This window comes from Galendromus occidentalis, unplaced genomic scaffold, assembly GCF_000255335.2.
Source record: "Galendromus occidentalis unplaced genomic scaffold, Mocc_1.1 scf7180000077383, whole genome shotgun sequence".
NCBI classification, from domain to species: domain Eukaryota; kingdom Metazoa; phylum Arthropoda; class Arachnida; order Mesostigmata; family Phytoseiidae; genus Galendromus; species Galendromus occidentalis.
The window spans coordinates 170196-190113 of record NW_003805371.1 but is presented as its reverse complement, the minus strand read 5'-3'; the positions used below and the strand labels follow the sequence as shown (position 1 = coordinate 190113).

The following is a 19918-nucleotide window of genomic DNA, read 5'->3' as shown; positions in this document are numbered from 1 at the left end:
TATTGACCGCGATCGGCTGCCCAATCCTGTCGGACCTTATCAGTTGGGATTATATCGAGTGCACTGGCTAAGGTATAATGATTTATTCATTATGTTGGTTTCATAATCCTCAACGTAAACTTTGCTCTCGAGAAACCATGAGCGAAGCCACGATTTTTATAATACCCGATCCTTGACTCCGAGATGGGCTTAGGAGCGGGAGAAGGCGAAAACCCGAGTACCCAGTAGATTTATTGCAGCACGAGGCCGATCTGTAGGAGGAAACGAGTCATGGTTCAGAATGAGAGCAATAGATGGTACGATCTGGCAGTATCGTCGAGGGAGGAACCCACAAGCTGATACAGACCTCTTCTGGCTTCATCGGTGGGCATCTCCAATTGTACAAATAATATTGGAGGTTCCCGTCGCCCACTCCAAACTTGAGCTCCTCAAGGAAGCTCTTATTTTCCATCATGTCTAAAGCGTTGAAAACATCGTAACCGCGCTGAAAATCGTCGAAAGAACTTAAGATCTGTAGATTCGGAATTCGTGGATCATACGGGCTGATAGGTATTCCGCACCGCTCGTATCGCCGAGATACATACGTTCTTGGCAACAATGAGAGCGTCATTCATGAGTTCGCACAGAGTCACGGAATTCGCCACCGCGTAGAAAGAATAAGCAGCTTGTAGAGTTGAATGGACCGGATGATGCATCACAGAAGATGGCAAGGAGTAGAATGACACGAAATCAGTCACCTACGGGGGATTGAGAACTTTGACTAGAGAACACTTCATCTAGCAGGAAAGGCAGCGGAACCCAACGACCGATCAGCCTCCGAGTTATCAACCGAAAAATCACAGGCTTGAAAGACCTTCAGTCATGGGCTTACCGTTCCGGCTTTCGATGCTACGACGAAACTTTCGACGACTCCGTCTCTCGGTGTGAACCAGTGAATGAACTCTTTCTGTGTGAAGATTGGGACTAACGCGAATTTATTGAGATATTCATTCAACAAGTTGAATGCTTGTTTAGCGTCCGTTTTCGGGTTGAACTTCCTGCAAGCAACAATTCACTTGATTCATGTGATTTCAATGCGGATATGGCCAGCGGTTTTTCGGAATCAACATCTCGAAGAGCTCACCGGAAACCCGCGATTTTTGGCTGATCGGGTAATTTATATAGCTTGAGCGTTCTTTGCATCGTCATGTTCCGCGTGAGATGCGAAAATTTGACGTCTATTAACTTCTTCGGATTCAGTGACCGATGCCAGTATCTGGAACAGCGATGATATTCAGCGTTGATATTCCTAATCGAGCCACACATCCGAAGAAAACGAAAATCGCGTCGAGAACTCACCTGCATATGCCCACAGGCTTGGGTAAGACGACACCCGCCGTATAAGCCGCTTGGAAAACCCCCTGGATGTTACAACGCCGAGTGATCTCCCGGATCAATACGGGAGCCACACGTTTCGCTCTCAACTTCTTGTGAACACAGAGAAAATTCACTTCCGACATTTTTACGGTTTTGTCTTGAATGCGGATATGTGCAGGAACAGCCGATATGAATCCAACTGCAAATCAGAACAAATCTTGCTGAGTTCACGATTTAGGCTCGAATAAGCTTGTCAAGTCTCAGCCGTTAGATATTACTTACCGAGTTTGTTGCTTTTCTCTACCCTAACCCCGACATGCCAAGAGGGTAGCCATCCCGGAGGCATCAGTGCCCATTTGAGAAACTCCGGAGCATAGTCGAAGCGGAACATGTTGTCGTCATCTTCCACGTAATTCTCGTTCAGTAGCTGATACAGCTCTTTCAGCTGGTCGTCGTTGTTCAGATCGACATCATCCCATTTGAACTGTCAATTGTCAAGAATTTCACCGGGTGTGATTTAGGTGTTCAGGCTTCTTCGGGGGCCAGAATACCCACGGATATTGGGGTACTCACAGCGGCGGGCAGAGTATAAGGCTCCTTCCGTATCTGGTCTTTCGATATGTTGCTCTCTATCGGTTCATTCGTGGTGATGGTTTCATCGAGTTTCGGTACCGGTTGAGTGTTCCAAAAATCGTATTTTTTCACGGACGCCTGCAAACGGAGAAACGGTGTATTTCTCTCCCATGAGGTGCCATTAATGGGATTTCGGTTCCAAAACCTCCGGAAATCATCTGCCATAAGTATCGGAGGCTATGTAGGTCTATCCTATTCGCTGTGCGAGGCTCTGCTACTCGGTGCCTCTCTGCTTCCGATGCATGCGTTATAGCGACATCTACTTCCCGCGGGCCTTGTTCGATCACGGACTACTATCTCGGAAATCAACCGTAGCCAGATCGGAATTCGGCTGCCGATACTTTGGAAAAAAATCTCGGACTGACCTGTGCCATACTCTTTGCCGGACCAGAGGGGGCGGCAAGATTCATGCGTAGAAGCTCCATGGTTTTCTTCAGATTCTCAATTTGATCCTCATCCACTGAAGCTTTCGACGAGCTGTAACGTGAGGAGTCTCAATCACTATTCATAGAAAGTCTGACCGCAGAGCCTGGTACTCCTAAGCTCACACTAGCTGTCCTAGAAGTCGATCTCAATCCTGACATTTCGCGTGCGTTCCTCCTCTGTGGTGCGACGGCTCAGAACACTTCTCCGGAGTCCGAAAAGAGATTAATTTTCTCTCAGCGGAATCCAGAAGCACATCGACCATCTGTTTCGACCCTTTGAGAAGACCATTCCCAATCGCTTCGAATGGCGATAAATAGAATGATTTCTATCCACCAGAGCTGGATTCGGTCTAGTTTCGTTATCATTTATTATCGATGCTCCCGCGATACTTCCCGCACGCCTTTTCTTTGCGGCAATCGATATCTCTCAGAAGATGGCATGAGAGGATTGTGATCCGCAGATTTCAAATGTCTACGTCGAAAACGTCAATACTGCTGTCCTTGAATTTACAGAAAATACCTCGTCCCATCACTTCCGTCTTGAGAGGGATCCGCGGTCTCCGACGAGATCGCCGGCGATTTCAAGAGGGAATGTCACTTCATAATTCTGTTCAGTACGTACATGCGGCAGGAATGCCTCTGGACATCCGAGCATGCGTCGAACGTCGACAGATTCTGCCCCTCGTAGTATACGAAAATGCTCGAGCAATTACAGGGGGCTTTCGGGAGCCGCCGGGCATCGCAATACTCGACGGAGCTGTCTCGTCAACTCACGTTTTCTCCGCAGACGCAGCGAGCGAATCTTCTTCCAGGCCATTGTCGATGGGGATTTCTTCCTGCTCTTTATCCCCGGACATTCTTCCGACCCAGTCGATTCTATCCAAGCCAAAGAACCAGTAAAGAAGCACGGAGAGCACTGGAGAAATGCAAAAGCCGGATCGCCACACACTGCAGAACAACCTCACTTTACCGCAGTCGCAGCGGCGAGCGGAACAAAATTTCTTTCCTCTTTCCTCCGCAGGTCCTCCTCGCCCTCTACGCCTGCTGTCTGCTAAGCGGAACGGCGCCGAGGTTCAAGCACGAACGGATTTCAAACTAGAAGGAGTGTCCCTACGTGACGGCGAGATACCGCTCAAGCATGCGCATGCCGATTCAAGCGGCTGCTGTTGGAGGAGATGGGAGCATAGGATCTAAGAGAAAAGGGAACTCAAGTGTTTCGGAGGGACACAGTGATATCGATGATCTTCCCTGAGGATCTTTCAGACATCGGGCGGTCCTTCGCCACAGCTGCAACAAGAAGAGCCATAGGATAGGATAGAGAGGCGGAAGGAGAATGATTTTCTCAGGCGTTTCCTGACCGGAAGTCCGGGGCTGAGACCGTCCAAGGTTTCAGATATCCCAGAAGTTTTGTTCAGCCATGAAAACTGAGTGCTAGCTCAGTGACATTCGCAGTCCGCGGTTCAAAATTCAGAGCCATTCTTTCGAGAGATGGATCTCATTGCCTCATCGTAACTTTTTGTTCCCGGTATGTTGTTCAATTGAGCCCGATTCCATGTCTTCTCGTATTCGATGCTCGTCGGTCTGACCGAGATTCCCATGGCTTGCTGCAGATAAGAGAGTCGAGATCAAACTCAATGAGAATCAAAACTTTCGCCCGAGAAGCGTCAATATGCATTGCTGCTAGTCGACGGAATTCGTTGAAAGCATTTAGTAATCGAGCGATGAGAATTCCCTGCTTCCAGGCTCGAATCGTATTGTAAGGAACTTCCAAGAGAGCACTAAGCGAATGGAAAGACGGAGATCAGAAACAGCCGCTACACATAGGCGAACCATTAGCAGATGCGCATGCGGATATCATAGATTAAAAATGGGTACCTGGAGCCCGAACGAGTCGACGACCCCGAGCCTTCGGATGGTTGGCGGTCTCGGAGTTGGGAGCACACCCGGGACCGGAAGACCCTTTCCCGCAAGGGTAACTGGTGGCGAACCTCAGAAGTTGAGCGGTGCGCGGCTGGCCTATGGAATCGTCGCATCCCCGAGACGGGTGTTGTAAAGGTTCATTCGGGTGCAATTCTAGATTTCGGAAAAGAGAGTAACGGCAGTACACGAAGCAACCGCAGAGGCGAGCAAGCGTCGCATCGGCTTTGCAAACGCAACTCTTGTCTTGTGTGACAAAAGATCTCTGTCAGACCTCAATTCTCTCGGGCCTCGTTCCACGCCCAGCAAAGTCCGCCTTCCTCCGGTCCTCCGTAATTCCCCGGAAACCCTCTTCGATACTCAGACCCTCATCAAGCTCGGACCAGTCATTGTTGTTGTTATCCGAATATCGTCCTGGGCTGTGTTCATGGAACAGCCGGAGCCAACTTAGGCGGAGACCGGGACGGGGATTTTCCTCACAGCATGCACGCAGCAAACACTTTTGAGGCTCACTAAATGGTTTTCGAGTCCTATTCACCCTTCGGAGCCTACGGGGTTAGCTCTGAGAGCGTTCAACACCTCGGATATTTCGACTCCGATCAGTGCGGGCTCTTCGATCCCTTCATGTGTCGTGAAGTGAAGCGGGAACTTGATGAAGTAATTAATCGCTTCTGATTCGACAATCCAAAACTTTGGTTCTTGTCGGGATTCCCATTCGGTTCTTGATTATTAATTCTACCAATTCGAATGATGAGGTCGCTGATCGCATTGGTGTCGATTAATTTTTCAGGAATCTTCGAGAATAGCTGTCGTCCTTGATTGTGCTGGAATCGAAGCCTCCTGTGAGGAAGGATCAGGAGGAGGATGAAGTATGAGTTTTCGTCCCGATACCCGGAACGGAAATTTCTTTCTCCACTTTGTTCAGATGCCGAAGAAGAGAAGACCACGTCGATAGGACTTCCCTATTCGGATAAGGCCAGCTCTTGACCCGGCTTCGTGAGGAAACTATTTCGCTATGGTCGACTCCTCTACACGCAAGAGTGTACTGAGAAACGAGGGATGATGCTCTTCTCCCTATCGAAAATTCTTCGTCAGAAGAAAAAAAGACTCAATCTCCGGAATTCAGTCCTTTTAAGAAAGGTTCCTACCCTGATCTCCTCTCCTGTTCCCGCAGCCAGACTCTTCCAACACAGTAAGAGCTCGTCTAACGAGCTCAATCCGTTTCGTCAAAGCGTTCGCGTGACGGAAAGGTCGTTCTCCGCAATCGTTTTTTTCTAACTCAATGGTCCCATCTCGGCTGCTTTGGCTAACTAAGTAAGAGTGATCTAATACGGCCTTCATTCGCCTACTGACCGCCCGAGCCATCTCGAGTGTCGTCCTTCTCCTTGAGTCATTCCGAATCTTGACAATTGTGATGATTATACGTCTCATTCGGGAACTCAGACGTTGGGGGTTCGACAGGATAAGTCAGAGGGGCGGGGCATCTACCTAGCTTTGAAGGCTCAAAGGCTAGTTCAATTAATTGTCCGACATTTGACGGTTGGCAGTGGTTTCCGATGAGCCGAGATGATCGAGCGTACCGACGCGACGTCCCTATGAGCTCTCCATCGGGAATCGCCGGAGATCCGCGTAAGGATCCACGGCAATCGACGCGAGCCGTTCAGAGTCCAGAATTCTCGACCTGCATAGATACGGATGTCGGAGATTTCCCGGCAAAGATTTGTAAACAACACGCACGCGATCGATTTCGCATGTGTGGGCTTTCCTGGCGGGATACGCACACTCCTCTCACTCAGAAGAAAGAGAGTGTGCCATTCTCTATAATCGGCACGCAATCTCGGGGGACTGATTGCCACGGGAGCGTGTTTCAATCACAGATGCCGACGATCTAGAGGGGACGGCAAAGCTCACTGAGGTGTATGCCATCCTTTAGTACATCTTCTGAGCGGTACGGAAACGCTCCGCGCCGCCTGCCGGCTGTATGCCAGCTGCCATCGTCTGCAGGACAACTGTCCACGATCCACGAATGATGTCCATGGTGGCGGCTGTGGTGTGCGACGACGGGGATAAACGCAAACAGACGGGCTTTTGACGGCGGCGGCGTTGGAGCTGTTAAAAAAGCAATGCTGTATGGTGCTCCCTCTCCATTACCGAAATTTCCTCTCTTTCTCTACGAATTTCGCAGCGGCACATCTTCACGATAAGATCTCTGCCGTGACTCGGATACTAGCGAGGGGGAAGTCAGCTGAGTGATCGAGAAATTCGAAGTGACACCTGTATCGACGGAACTCTTCGAAGTCATCCGCGGAGGGGGGAACGTCCTCAGTGTCAACTTTATCCAGCTGCCTCGTTGACTTGTGCGAAGTTCGAGAGGAGACCATAGAGACTAGCTACATGCGGTTTCCAATCGTTGTGACGTGTCAACAGCATGACGCCGAGACTCGGTCGCTTCGTCAAAGTTTCGCTATTGATAATCGCCTGTCTATTCTTCGTCGTTGTTTTCTTCTTCCCCAACCCCGAGCCGCCTAAGTTCGTGCGGCCTGACTTCGCCCAGTCGCTCCAAAATGATGTCGCCGCAGTCGATGCTCCCGAGATTCCGGAGCCGGTGAAGTTCAAGGGAAACCCGAACGAGCTGCCTGTTTTCCGCGACGATGTTCTGGGCAACTTCGAGATGTCCATGCCCAAGAAAGTGGGTCCTGGAGAAGGTGGCGCCGCGTATGTCATCAGTGGGAGATCGGTCGAGCAGCAGAAGCTCAAGAATCAATATGGCATGAACATGGTTGTGTCGAATGAAATTTCCCCGAATCGAACCATTCCGGACTTGCGACTCGACGAGTGCAAGTACTGGCATTACCCCGAAGACCTGCCGGGAACATCAGTGATCGTCGTGTTCCACAATGAGGGTCTCTCCGTGCTCATGCGGACCGTGCACTCTGTGATCAATCGAAGCCCGCGACAATTCCTGCACGAAGTCGTTCTCGTGGACGACTTCAGCGATAAGCTCAACCTCAGAGAAGAGTTAGAAAATTATATCGCTCGAAATTTCCCTAAAGGACTCGTTCGACTCGTCCGGAACAAATCACGTCAAGGTCTGATACGTTCGAGATCCTACGGAGCCGAAGTGGCGACGGGGGAGGTTATTCTATTCCTGGACGCGCATTGTGAGGTTGGAGCCAACTGGCTCCCGCCTCTTCTCGCTCCGATCAAAGCGAACCCGAAAACGATGACTGTACCCGTAATCGACGGAATCGACCACGAAAATTTCGAGTATCGTCCCGTCTACCACGGAAAACAGCATTTCCGAGGCATCTTCGAATGGGGCATGCTGTACAAGGAAATTGAGATACCCGAAGAGGAAGTTAAGCGCAGGACGAAGCATTCGGAGCCGTACAAGTCACCGACCCATGCCGGTGGCTTATTCGCCATGAACCGCGAGTATTTCCTGGAGCTCGGGGGCTATGACCCGGGGCTGCTCGTGTGGGGAGGCGAAAACTTTGAGCTGTCGTTCAAGCTCTGGCAGTGTGGAGGTCAGATTCTCTGGGTGCCCTGTTCGCGTGTCGGTCACGTTTACCGTGGCTTCATGCCGTACTCGTTTGGTGATCTGGGCAAGAAACGCAAAGGTCCCCTGATCGTCATAAACTACAAGCGCGTCGTCGAGGTCTGGTTCGACGAGTACAAGGAGTACTTCTATACCAGAGAGCCGATGGCACGCGACTACGACGCGGGTAACCTCACGCAGCAGCTAGAACTCCGTAAACGCCTTCAGTGCCGGCCGTTCTCGTGGTTCATGAAGGAGATCGCCTACGACGTCCTCAAACATTTCCCCTATCTTCCACGCAACAATCGTTGGGGCCACATAAAACCTGTATCTGAAGACGGTTGTCTCGACTCGATGCGAGCGCATCCACCGACGAATGTAGGTGTCTCCGGCTGTCACGGTGGGGGCGGCAATCAGCTGTTCCGGCTGAACGAAGAGGGCCAACTAGGAGTCGGCGAGCGGTGCGTCGATGCCAACAAAGAGAACATGTTTCTCACTTACTGCAAATTAGGAACTGTAAACGGTCCTTGGACCTACGATCCGAACACCAAGCAGATGAAGCACACCCGAGACGGCGTCATCCGGTGCCTTCAGATCGATCGAGATCGACTGTTCCTGGCGAAGTGTTCAGCAATCGACGATCAGAAGTATGATTGGGAGGAAATCCATTGACCGGGCAACTATCTCAGCCAGATGAGCTCCACGAGGCAGCCGTGATTCATGACATTGACCAGTGAGGACATCGCTTGCATTTCACGTTTTATTCTGCAATTGTATATACTATCCAGAGAGGAAATGCGATTGACGCTCCCTCGAGTTGACGTTTTTGAACCACCGTGAAATCTTTGAATAGGGTTTTCTCTCATTAAATATATTCTTCGAACACCCTATCCCCCTTTCCATATTGTCAAGTGTCTGTAAATAATAATATACAACAGAAATCAATACAGTATTTTTCACATGGTTCATCTGTTCTTCCCTGAACTCTCAACAAGGCGAAGTCCGATGAGACTCGATTTAAAAAGCCACAACGAAGATATTATTTCTTTTTGCGGCTCCGAGCTCGCGCCCCCGGACCCTCCGGAGCCGGACTCCTGGGTACGACGATACTGGCTTCCTGCAGTTCCTCACGAAGCTCGTCGGGCTGCTTGTCGATCTTCGACTTTGCTTCCAGGAAGAACATCACATCGCGCAGCTGCTCCTCGAGATCCCGAATCTGAAAACCGGTCGACAAATTGAGAACTAAAATAGAGGAGCGCGTCAAACTACCTAGTTGAATAATTCGAAAGCCGGCCAGAATGCGACCACTTCCGACCATCTGGCGCAAAAAATCAGATGGTCGGATGGCACGCCAAACGCGCGGCATGGCGGGCATTGTCTAAGTATCTTGGGCTGCTCATAGCGAAGGGATGTCAAGGAGTAAGGCGTCTCATGATATCCGGTTCTTGCTGGGGGAAAACTCGAATTTCAAAATAAGTACCCTTGCGTCGGATTCATCTTTCGACTTCGACATCTGTGAAGAAATCTGATCCATCCTCGTTTGCCACTTCCGCTGATCCTGCAGCAGACAGGAACTCAACTCTTTTTCTTCGGCGAGATCCTTCTTAAGTTTCGTACACTGTGAGGACACCGTGTCCAGCTTCTTCCGTAGCGAGTCACGCTCCTTCGTCACCTGATGGCAATAATTAGATCCGATGAGTCGGGAGAGCCCCGAAAGTTATTATTTCTGCTCACATTCAAGGTCGTTGAACGCTCGTCTCACTCAGAGAGATGAATTGCCTCAGCTCGATGAGAAAAATTCTGGCCGGACCGATTTCGTGCAAAAGTTGTTCTCAGATATTCCGAGCAGAATAGAGTCGTAGATACACACCTGTGTCATCTTGCTTTCGAGCTCCTTTCTCTCATCGATAGCTATTCTCGTCTTCTCTTTGAGTTCGTTGATCTGTCGGAGCGTGTCCTTCGCCTGTTGCTCTAGTGCGTCCTCGAAGAAGCGTCTCTGCTTCTCCAGCTGCGAGGTCAGCATGTACGTGTATTCCAATTGAACGGAGTCCACTTTCTCGTCCATGCCTTCGCTCTGCGTCTCCAATTGAACCAGCTTGCCTGGCGAGAAGGTCAAGGAGTTGAGCATCGATGACCGTCAGAGCAGGAATAGCGATATCGCGATCAATTGCTAATAACAGGTTGAAACGATATCGCCGTCACACCAACCATCTGTTTTGTTCTGCACCAGTCTATGCACGTAGTTATCGCCAGCGTAATCCCAAACGGAACCGTTCTCGACTTGCATAGCGTACGTGTGCGCCGTTTCAGTGAAGTGCGTATGGGCGTGTCCCGACACATAACGTCCGCAACCGATGTGGCCGCAAACCAAACAAATCCACAGGTTCTCTGTAGCTCCGCAAGTCTGACAACAGTTTCCAGCGTCTTGCTGAGGTGTCTGAGTATACCTGCCGCGGGAGATCGTATTATATAATGGGTGAAGCTCTGGATTATCCATCCGGAAGTTGTCTCTGACGACGGTCAAAGAGTCCGTACCTGCAAACCGGACATGTCGAATCTCCTTGCCATTTCGCCAGACAGACATCGTGGAACGAGTGATTGCACAAGATCGTGAGAATGCCTTCGATACTCTCGTCCATCCTCTCCAAGCAAACCGGACACGTGGGGAGCTCAGTATGACCGGTCAGAGGAACATCTGCACTCCTCTCGTCGTCTTCTCCTTTGATCACCTCTACCTGGGGAAGTTGAGCCTATTTTGAGAGACCCATCCGGACTCGCCAACGAGAGCATCGATTCAACATTGCGTTATGATCTCTGTATTCGATATATGTGTGTATATCCGGGCATCCCGAATCCTCAGCGATGCGAGATGGGCCCGGTCGGCGAAGAATCTCGACCTCAACCCGAATTCCCTGTCGAAGCTTCTCTCCTTTCGTTGGAAGCGGAGAGAGCTCACCTTAGCTACGTAGACCAAATGACAGATATCACCCTCGATCGAATTGAAAGCTTTTCCGTTGAAACTCCCGAAGAATTCGTCTGTCGCCTTCTGAGACCGGAACTTGAGCAAAACCATGTAAGCACTGGGTTTCGAGTCCCGTATCACTCGTATGTGTTCTATTTGGGGCGAGAAGGGTGACATGAACTGAAGCAAGTCGTGCAGAGGGACGTAGGTCGGCACGGCCAACATGCAGAGCATGAGCGACCGATTTGAGCTGAAATCAATTGAGGAGCGTGTTTAACCGGAGCTTGGGTCTCCTTTCCCGCAATCTCGAGGCTTTACCGAGGAAAGAGAATTCGCTCTAAGGCTCCCAGTAAGTAAGCGGGACTGGCTCAATAATTTACCAACCTGTCGATCGGAGTCTTTTTGTCTTCCTTGAATAGATGAATAATCCCTTTTGTCATTTCAACACAGTGGTTTCCACTGAAGAAATAAATGGATTCCGTGTCGCCTCCAGAATCTTTCGATTCACTCCCGGCCATCTCGGTGGGGACCTTCGAAAAGAGTGGGGAAACGGTTAGAGACGAAACATTCACCGATGTCATGGAGGGAAATGTTTTTTTTTCGTTCTTCGTCTCTTCGAACGCTGAGCATGGAGCTCATCCGAACGGAATGTCGACTCACGGTTTCGATTTCTATTCCCTGGAACTGTCGCCGGCCTCTCCGCTCGATCGCAGCTTTCGTCGGGTCAGTTTTTTTCAGTTGCAATCGTGGCAGACCGATGGTCTGGAGCTCGTCTCGTCGACTCTATAAATGAAAGCAAGTCCGAAGTGATTATCGGAGTCGGATGCATTCATCGAACAACATCCATTCCGAAATCCTTCAACAACTCGGCCTGGACTCACTTTCTCAGAGCTGTAGTCGATGTCCGGTGTCAGCTCGCAGCCCGCTTCAAGTTGAAGTCGAATTCGAACAAAATGAACGTCTTGATTGCTCATCACGTAACGTCCGCTCGAAGCTCGCGTCTTGTTTCTGTTGCTCGAACAGATTTAACTCTACGGATCTCAGACGATCTGTTCCTTTGCAATGAGCATCACTCCGCTTGAAGTCTGTCCGATCCGCAACTGCGTTGTCCCCATCTACCTCTGAGACTCGGGGACCGCTCGGGGATTTTTCTAGCAAGAGCTTGGAACTAGTAATCGCAGCGCAGTTCCGTCCCTCAGTCAGCCGGTTTTCCCCTTCTTGTTTTTCTCAACAGCTGGAGGGGAGAGAGTCTGAATAGCGCGCGGAACTCCGAATATCAGTGACGTATCGACCTGGCGCGACTTTGTATGACTCGCGACTCGACGCTCTATCGTCAACATCGAATGACGGGATCCCTCCACAGAGCCGGCGGATAGAATAAATCAAGAGATGATGAACTCTTCTTGAGCGATGCCTCTTCCGACTCGGGCACGGAATGCCATTCCGCCATGGGAGTCAAGGTCGATAGGGCCGATGGGAAATCGAGTCGACGAGTGACCTCAAACTTCGCAGTTCTTGTCCTGCCTCAGCTTGAGAACTCGAAGCCGGTCAGACATCTGCTGCAAGAAAGCGAAACCCTTTCGCAAATTATCGGGCCGAACCTTCCCGGCGGGGGCGCTGGCATCGCGAGTGCTCGACTGAATAATTCCCGCGCCTGAGCCTTTACTTTCGTGAGTCGAGGAATGACTCATGGCATTGAACGCGCGCTTGCACTGGCACTCCCTGCCGTGGATGGAGTCAGCGGTGGATCGGTGGCGTTCTGTCGACTCGAGTGCGGAAGATATCTGATTTTCGAATAATTCGAGTGACGCGGTGAGAGGTCGGAAGAATGGCGTCCCCTCGCAAAAGCACCCTCTTTCAAGTAGAATCACGCACGTGCTACCTGAGTTGGGTCCCTTCAACGAGAAGTATCACTGACAACGCTGTCAGTTTCACCGATTCGAACGGCTCGATCAACATCGGTCGCGTCAAACGGAGCGACCACATCATCCCGGGTACTCTCCGGAATGGCGTGTGCCGCTTTTTCTTCGAGGGAGACTGGCACGAAGAACGGGATCACATCGAGGTGCTGATAGACAACTTCGGTGCTGCGCAGAAAGCGCTGAGTTGGGTCACCGTGAATGAGACGGACGGCAGAACTCTCCTTTCCTTGAACTCCGAGGTGGGAGGCGAATTCCCCGGCGGAATATATGTGATTGGGAGGAAAAAAGGTTCGCTTGACATCGTTCCCATCGCCGTCAAAGAGGAGAGCCGTCGGTTCGACAAGGGACATATCGTCTACGAGGAAGCCTCGCTCAACGACATTGAAGTGCTCGAATCAACCTACCATAAGATCGTCGCTGTCTGTCCGAGCGCCCCTTGTCCGGAAATCGATGCGACGATTCCGTAGCGCATCCTGTCAGTAATGCTGAAAGTACGGATTCAGCGTGCACATTTGAAATTTGAAATCGTTGATCTAATAAAATATTTTAGTGAATGGAGGATGAAGTTAAATTGTACTATATTGTACTCTTGTAGCTTTTAGACCTCATTTCTGACGCACGCACGACACCAGGTCCGACGACGCAATAATGCGTAGGAAGGATAAATTACGTCGGAGACCACCGCACCGGTTACTTTTTTATCCTGTCAGAAAAACGTGTCGAGGTCCCGGCTCATGCGGTGAGCATGAGCACATTTATAATCAGGCATATGAAAACCTTCGCGGATGCCTTCGTCGTGGACGACACTGAGAATTCCTCAGAGGGATTTGACTGCTCGACAATCCCTGGCAGACGTTTTCTCGCCTTCGTTCCCTGACCCAAACACCCGACAGAACTTCAGAGTGCGGTACTTCCTCCGCTATCGGGAATCGGACAGCGGGCGGGATATGTTGGCGCCTGGGCGAACCAGCGAGGGGCGAAACCTGGTGAGGGCAGCGGGAGTCTGGCGACCGCCCTTGCGCTCCTTCGGACCTTCCGAGTTCCGAATCTCGATACGTAGTTGGACGTTGTTTTCGTAGCTGCTGGTGCGACTGCAGCTGTCGCTGCAGCGGCTAGCGATCACTGCGGCTGCAATGATGGGCTTCAAGCCAGTTCTATTCAAAGATGAGCAATTGCCGCGGGAAATTTTGGACAAATTCAAGAAGTTTCGTGAAACGGGAAAGTTCTGTGATGTAACGCTGGTGATCAACAATGAAGAGTATCACGCACACAAACTCGTCCTAGCCGCATCGAGTCCATATTTCGAGTCAGTCCTCAAATCACATCGGGTTTCGACCGAGCACTTGGTCATCCCCCTCAGTCCGATAGGATCCAAGTCGTTCCAGAGCGTTCTCAATTACTTCTATACCGGATCCATACTGGTCGAACCCGCGAACGCACTCGAGGTTCTTCAAATCGCCAACTTCCTCTTATTGTTCAGAATGAAATCATTCATTGCCGAAATCCTCATCGGTTCGCTGTCGAGCGATAACGCTCTGTGTTTTCGGGACACAGCAATCAAACTCTATGTTCCGGACCTTCATCAAGCGGCCTGCACTTTCATCGAGAACAACTTCGAACGAATTCGGCCGAATCTACTTTACCTGGAATTCCACAAATTAGAAGAGCTCCTCCAAGACCACAGACTCAGCATTCCCCACGATGCAAGTCTTGCCAGTTTGATCGTCTCCTGGGTTTGTCTCCGGTTTGAGAAACGCGTCAAGTTTCTCCGGATCCTAATGACTTTCGTCGAGTGGAACGATTCGATCGCCGAACAGATTCTCTCCCAAGCGGCCAAGCGGATACAGGCCAATGAGCTCCTACCTATAATCCTGGGTGTTTTCGAAGAGCTGAAAAACAACAGGAGTCTGACCGCCCCGGAGTTCGACCCAATCGCTGCTCGGATGAAGTTGGAAACGATGGCAGTGAATGCCGCAATAGATTCGATCGCGCGACAAGACGACTCCAAAGACGGAACGGATTCCGTCGACGACGAAGACAACAGTGACGATGGTGAGTTCCCAAGAAAACTGGACTGTTCAGGCGTCTATTCCTCGTAGATTTAGATACGATCGATCAATGATGTCAAAGCCGTGACTTGCAGATACCAATCCTTCAAACGGTTCCGCTCTTGTTGAGGAGCTCGGTGGAGACTCGAACGACTCCGACGATGAAGCAGCTGTTGTTGGCTCGAACGAGACCGCAGACGCTCTTCAATGTGGGAAATGCTCCTTCGTAGCCCGCGGAAAACTGAGAACGGCCCTCATCTACCACCACACGGGTATGCTGGCCATTTTTCTTTCAACTTCCCCGGCGAACCCCTTCCCATCCTGAATAAATTGGAATAATTGGAGCTTTCACGTTTCAGTGAAGGTCCACCTCAAGCAGATCAGTTACAAGTGCTCTCTCTGCGGCTTCGTCTGCTTCTGGAAGCGCCAATTCACCGACCACTTGAAGAAAGTTCATTTTCCGAGGAGCCCTCCGTACCGCTGCGACGTCTGTGATGTGAAAACGGAGAGAATTTCCAGTCTTGTCCGCCACCGTCGCAAACATCTGACTGATCGGCCGTTTACGTGTGATCTCTGCTCGTACCGATGTCGGTTCAAGGCTCAGCTCGTTGAGCACTGCAAGTCGCATAACATCGAGAAACCCTACGCCTGTGAGCATTGCCGCAGAGCTTTCGCGGTGAAAATCGCTCTGGACTCCCATATGCGCATCCACCAAGGGGAGCGGTATCTGAAGTGCGACCGATGCGCGTTCCGAACTCGCTACGAGCATCACCTAGCGATGCATCGTAGGATTCACCTTCGGAGAACGATGTCTTGCCCTCTCGGCTGCGAATTCAAGTCCGGGTCGTGCAGCGTGATGGAAGCTCATATTCGGGCTCACCCTCAAGACCGGAACCACATTTGCCAATTATGCGGAAAAACATTTTTGGACAAGACTCATCTCGCGCGTCACCTGCGATCTCACAATAGCAAACCTTATCGATGCGCGAAGTGCGAATATTCATCGCCTAGACGTGATTACATGAACGACCACGTGAACCGATATCACGACATGAAAGCCACAGCAGAGAAGTGAATTTACGATCTGAAGGTCGTATTCCGCGGTAGGTTTGTCGGACCTCAAGCTATCGGGAAAACTTTCCCCCGGAATCGCTCGACCTCTCGAGGTTCACGGAAAGTTTGCAACTCACGAGCGACACAGTGATAATCAAGGATCTTCCGCCCGGCAATGTGTAATTGAGGATTATATCCTCCTTGATTGTATGGCGGTGCAAGGCGGAGGTTGTACATATCCGGATCCGGAATAAATGCGAAACATGAATATTTCGAATGGATAGAACTTTATATGTATGAGCTAACTGATTGATTCAATAAAAACTGCAACAAACGAACTGTCACTGAATTATCACTGCTTCTCGATCTGGAGTGGGGATTTTCATTTCATCGCGCGCAGGTTTTATTTGACAGATCAGTATTGTATCGATATGGACAAAAATACAAGGGGGATCGGACGATCCGTCTTTCTTGGCGAGGATCGATGAGTCCGCCTCCGCTGGAGGGTCCGACCCGGATGCCATTACATCTGACCGGATTGTGAGATGAAAACCGGTATTTTAGGTTTGTTGTTGGCTCCAGTTGGAACGTTCTCAATTTTTCGCATCACGAGCAGACCATCGATCACTCGACCTGGTAGCAGGGAGAAATAGAAATATTCAGAATTTCGCTTAAGCTCCCCGCCAGGAATGTGCAACGGGACGAGGCTGATTGCTGGCGAAGGAGGACTCACCGAAAACTACGTGCTTGCCGTCCAAGAAATCAGACTTCGCACACGTTATGAAGAACTGACAGCCATTCGAGTCCTTCCCGCTGTTTGCCTGAAATATTCTCGCGAGCATAAGATAATGTTTGAGACCGACGGAACAATTCTTCATCGGAAGAGGACGTCACAAAAGGAGGGAGCTGAAAATTCATACCATGGACAAGAGACCAGCTGAATCGTGTTTTAGCGTGAAGTTTTCATCGGCGAATTTCACACCGGAGTAAATGCTCATAATTCCCGTACCATCGTTCTGCAATGCGAAGCGGAGCTTGTTCTTTTCAAGAGAAAAAACGTATCCACAACCGGATGGATACGTGAGCCGTTCTTCCGAACGGGGGGTCATTCAGAGATAGGACTCACATTGACGAAGTCGCCGCCCTGGATCATGAAGTCCTTGATAACTCGATGGAATCCACATCCCTTGTAGCCTTGCGGTACACCGTCTCTTCTGTATTCACCGGTGCAGAACTGTCTGAAATTTTCGACTGTCTTCGGCACCACATCTGCGTATAATTCGATGATCATTCGACCAACCTCCTGGAAAAAATCCATGACAATAGAGAGTCGAGGTGGAACTTCGGAAATGCTTGATCCGGAATTTTTCCCACGCAATCGAATTTCCTGCAAGTCCCGCAAATCCGCGAGGATAAAGGTACCCGAAACCTACGGTAGTTCCTATCGTGATGTCGAAGAAAACAACTGGATTACTCTGATCACGGAGCTGTGATTGAATTTGCGCCCAGCTGACCATCTGGAAATTGAGAGTGACACTCTCTTAGAGTCATTCAGAATGAAGTCTCACGAATTCTTCGGCGGAATCACAGACACTCTAATCTGTCCGCCATTCGAATGCGTGATCCATGTCACTTGGCATGATCAGGCGCTAGTTCCAGGCCTGCATCTCTTTGATGTCTGACGTCTGATGAGATTGCTCACCTTGATAGAGAAACTCGTATTCCCACAATCGAACAAGGATAGTCCACAAAACAGATATGGAACCAGAGCCAATGGAGGAATTCGAATGTTCCTCGAGAAAATATCGAAATTCGAACACCGAGGGGGAAAGAAGGATCTATTGTTGTTGCGCTCCCGCCACCCGGCATGCTCTTCTGCTCGCAGACGCTCTTCTTCGCTTAGGGCGGCCGCATTCCGGATCAGTCACTCGTCGGCTGCAAGTGCACATCCGGCTTCATCGAGAATAGCCTCTCCCAGACGCTCGAGGTTGAGGGAAGCTCATAATCGACTCGGTGAGCTCGAGCGGATGAGCACATCCCCTAGGGAAGAGTTTTCGAAAGTTGCCGCCCGATCTCTCCGGAGCGCGCCATCCAGGAGGCGCCAAGGGCTGCTTCGTTCTACCGCGAAACTCATCAGGGACGAGCTGCGGTGATTCGGACGGAATCTCTGACCAATCTGATCGGTTCGCCGAGCTTGAATTCCGAGGATTCCTCGAAGACCGCGGAGCGACATCGATTCCGGCTCGAAGCTTGCTCAGCTATGACTGCCCCAGACGAGACTGTCGTTGAGAAGGTGAAAGAAATCAAAGACCTGTGCAATGTTGCATCCATCGCCGCAGAATTGAATATCAGTGTGACCACAGTGAAACGATCTTTCCCTCGGATCGCCGTTCTCTCGGTGACAAGCGGTGAGATCGATGGAAATTTCGAGCTTCACCTGCATGAGTCGAAATCGTCCGAAGACCAGAAACAGCTGATTCCACCCAGCGCTTCGATCTGGTCTTCTCATGGCTATCAAAAACTTCCCGAGGGGAATCTCTCAATCAGCGAGCGAAACTCCCGATACCTGTCCCTGCTACAGAATCGACCTCGCTCGGTCATCAAGTCAGAAGCAGTTCCGAGGAAACTCGGGCAGAGCTGCGGCTTGAGCGAGTTAAAGGCCGAGAAGAAAGCTACCACCACTGAGTTCTTCAGCAGCAAAACTGCGCAGAACAACACGACGGCTCCCAAGAAATCCCCAACGGAGAAAAAAACACTCACGAGTATGTTCCAGAAGAAACCAAAGGCCGAAGAGCCGAAAGGGAAATCCAACGGAAATGACAAGGAACTTATCAAAAAGGAAGCTCCTCCTGCTGCTGATTCACCCGAAGCAGGGAAGAAAGCTCCTGGCAAGAAGGATGGGGAGATAACGGGAGCAAGGGCTGAGCAGAAGAAGGATTCAGGGAATGTGAAAGCCGAGCCGAAGAAATCTCCGAAAGCCGAATCGGCGGTACAGAAGAAGGCAGTGAGAGATGGGTCTGCCGTGGACAAAAAGTCGAACAAAGTGGTCTCGACGGCAGAGACCGGAATCGACCGAACAGAGCGATCTGCCTCGGGTAAGGGAGAAGCTTCAAAAAGTCAACGCTTGTCCACCGAAAATAAACGCAAGCGAGACGAGGGTAGCAGCGATGAGGAATCGATCAAGAAACCGTCTCGCAGTAAAGCGAAGAAGTTGAAACGTGTCGCTATTCTGGACAGTGACAGTGAAGCTAGCGGAGGCGATGGAAACAAATCTGAGACAAACGCGCCCGAGGACGGGACAGACGACCGAATGGATACACAGACGTCCGGGAGCCCGGAAAGAACCGCGAAGAAAACGAAGAAAAAAAACCTCAAGCCGAGCCGAGATCGCAAATCGGACGCGGAAGCTAGCAAGCAGATCGATCCGAAACCATCCTCGAAGGTGAGGACTTCAAAGAATGAAGCGGAAAAGCACGCAGTATCCGGCAAAGATTCACCGTCCGACTCCGAGACGAAATCGAACGCCCAGAACCATAAGCCTAACGGTCAAGAAGAGCATAAAAAACGGAGGCGTCGAGTACTCAAGGAGGTAACGCATACCTTCGAGAGTGAAGATGGTTTCCTCGAAACCAAGACCGTCAAGGAAATGGTTAGCGAAACAGACAGCGAACCAGAGAGTGAACCTCCAGTCAAGAATAAATCTACGGCCAAACCAGCGTCTGTAGCCCTGACACCCGCGCGGGGGCAGGCGTCGCTTCTGTCTTTTTTCAAAAAGCAATGATCGGAGATGTCCAGAGGCAGCTGCATATCTTCAATCGATTATTAGTGTGTTTCTATTTATCGAGTGTTTGTGAAAGCGGAATCGAAGACTTGAGACACGAACATGACAAAAATCTCGACGGTGGTACGAGTTCCGCGGGCTGTACATGTAGCTGCTTGGTAGACTTGATGTTGTCCCGATAAAACGTATTCGAACTGACCCGTTTGGATGGTTTATTTTCCTCGTTCATGCAAAATTCGAAAATTTTATGCAGATCGAAAATGAACCCGGATCCTCGTCCCCG

General features: G+C 50.5%; 6 protein-coding genes across 6 annotated transcripts; 3 read left to right on the top strand and 3 right to left on the bottom strand.

Moving 5' to 3' along the window:
- Positions 1–68: 68 nt before the first annotated feature.
- Nmt (N-myristoyl transferase) lies at positions 69–3387 on the bottom strand. The gene is made up of 10 exons (XM_003742343.2): positions 3189–3387; positions 2355–2466; positions 1930–2067; positions 1639–1840; positions 1339–1555; positions 1124–1255; positions 872–1037; positions 585–737; positions 347–484; positions 69–251 (listed from the first exon to the last, which is right to left on the bottom strand). The coding sequence occupies exons 1-10, from the start codon at positions 3269–3271 to the stop codon at positions 231–233; spliced, it is 1362 nt and encodes a 453-aa protein (XP_003742391.1). The 5' UTR covers positions 3272–3387; the 3' UTR covers positions 69–230.
- A 3028-nt stretch (positions 3388–6415) lies between these two features.
- LOC100906496 (N-acetylgalactosaminyltransferase 7) lies at positions 6416–8541 on the top strand. Its single transcript, XM_029111175.1, has one exon. The coding sequence runs from the start codon at positions 6760–6762 to the stop codon at positions 8539–8541; it is 1782 nt and encodes a 593-aa protein (XP_028967008.1). The 5' UTR covers positions 6416–6759.
- Positions 8542–8827: 286 nt separating this feature from the next.
- Positions 8828–11304, bottom strand: LOC100906350 (BRCA1-associated protein). Its single transcript, XM_018639158.1, has 7 exons — positions 11216–11304; positions 10826–11081; positions 10405–10604; positions 10078–10316; positions 9740–9969; positions 9350–9541; positions 8828–9085 (listed from the first exon to the last, which is right to left on the bottom strand). The coding sequence occupies exons 1-7, from the start codon at positions 11269–11271 to the stop codon at positions 8909–8911; spliced, it is 1350 nt and encodes a 449-aa protein (XP_018494674.1). The 5' UTR covers positions 11272–11304; the 3' UTR covers positions 8828–8908.
- Positions 11305–12659: 1355 nt separating this feature from the next.
- Positions 12660–16072, top strand: LOC100906206 (myoneurin). The gene is made up of 4 exons (XM_003742358.3): positions 12660–12692; positions 13923–14805; positions 14897–15073; positions 15161–16072. Exons 1-4 carry the CDS (start codon positions 12660–12662, stop codon positions 15874–15876), a joined length of 1809 nt encoding a protein of 602 aa, XP_003742406.2. The 3' UTR covers positions 15877–16072.
- Positions 16073–16217: 145 nt separating this feature from the next.
- LOC100903604 (peptidyl-prolyl cis-trans isomerase H) lies at positions 16218–17529 on the bottom strand. The gene is made up of 5 exons (XM_003742341.1): positions 17288–17529; positions 16981–17157; positions 16775–16870; positions 16588–16675; positions 16218–16487 (listed from the first exon to the last, which is right to left on the bottom strand). Exons 1-5 carry the CDS (start codon positions 17369–17371, stop codon positions 16378–16380), a joined length of 555 nt encoding a protein of 184 aa, XP_003742389.1. The 5' UTR covers positions 17372–17529; the 3' UTR covers positions 16218–16377.
- Positions 17530–17807: 278 nt separating this feature from the next.
- Positions 17808–19825, top strand: LOC100906061 (nucleolar and coiled-body phosphoprotein 1-like). The gene has a single exon (XM_003742357.2). The coding sequence runs from the start codon at positions 18115–18117 to the stop codon at positions 19633–19635; it is 1521 nt and encodes a 506-aa protein (XP_003742405.1). The 5' UTR covers positions 17808–18114; the 3' UTR covers positions 19636–19825.
- Positions 19826–19918: the final 93 nt, after the last annotated feature.

Coding starts and splice junctions, on each gene's coding strand:
- Nmt (XM_003742343.2), bottom strand. CDS start 3,271: ATGTCCGGGGATAAAGAGCAGGAAGAAATCCCCATCGACAATGGCCTG. Junction 2,068..2,354: donor CGGCAAAGAGTATGGCACAG/GTCAGTCCGAGA, acceptor CTCCGTTTGCAG/GCGTCCGTGAAAAAATACGA. Junction 1,556..1,638: donor AGAGAAAAGCAACAAACTCG/GTAAGTAATATC, acceptor TCTGATTTGCAG/TTGGATTCATATCGGCTGTT.
- LOC100906496 (XM_029111175.1), top strand. CDS start 6,760: ATGACGCCGAGACTCGGTCGCTTCGTCAAAGTTTCGCTATTGATAATC.
- LOC100906350 (XM_018639158.1), bottom strand. CDS start 11,271: ATGACAAAAGGGATTATTCATCTATTCAAGGAAGACAAAAAGACTCCG. Junction 10,605..10,825: donor ATTTGGTCTACGTAGCTAAG/GTGAGCTCTCTC, acceptor CAACTTCCCCAG/GTAGAGGTGATCAAAGGAGA. Junction 10,317..10,404: donor TCGACATGTCCGGTTTGCAG/GTACGGACTCTT, acceptor CTCCCGCGGCAG/GTATACTCAGACACCTCAGC.
- LOC100906206 (XM_003742358.3), top strand. CDS start 12,660: ATGGCGTCCCCTCGCAAAAGCACCCTCTTTCAA. Junction 12,693..13,922: donor GCAAAAGCACCCTCTTTCAA/GTAGAATCACGC, acceptor TTCAAAGATGAG/CAATTGCCGCGGGAAATTTT. Junction 15,074..15,160: donor CCTCATCTACCACCACACGG/GTATGCTGGCCA, acceptor TTCACGTTTCAG/TGAAGGTCCACCTCAAGCAG.
- LOC100903604 (XM_003742341.1), bottom strand. CDS start 17,371: ATGGTCAGCTGGGCGCAAATTCAATCACAGCTCCGTGATCAGAGTAAT. Junction 17,158..17,287: donor ACATCACGATAGGAACTACC/GTAGGTTTCGGG, acceptor GATTTTTTCCAG/GAGGTTGGTCGAATGATCAT. Junction 16,871..16,980: donor AGGGCGGCGACTTCGTCAAT/GTGAGTCCTATC, acceptor TTCGCATTGCAG/AACGATGGTACGGGAATTAT.
- LOC100906061 (XM_003742357.2), top strand. CDS start 18,115: ATGACTGCCCCAGACGAGACTGTCGTTGAGAAGGTGAAAGAAATCAAA.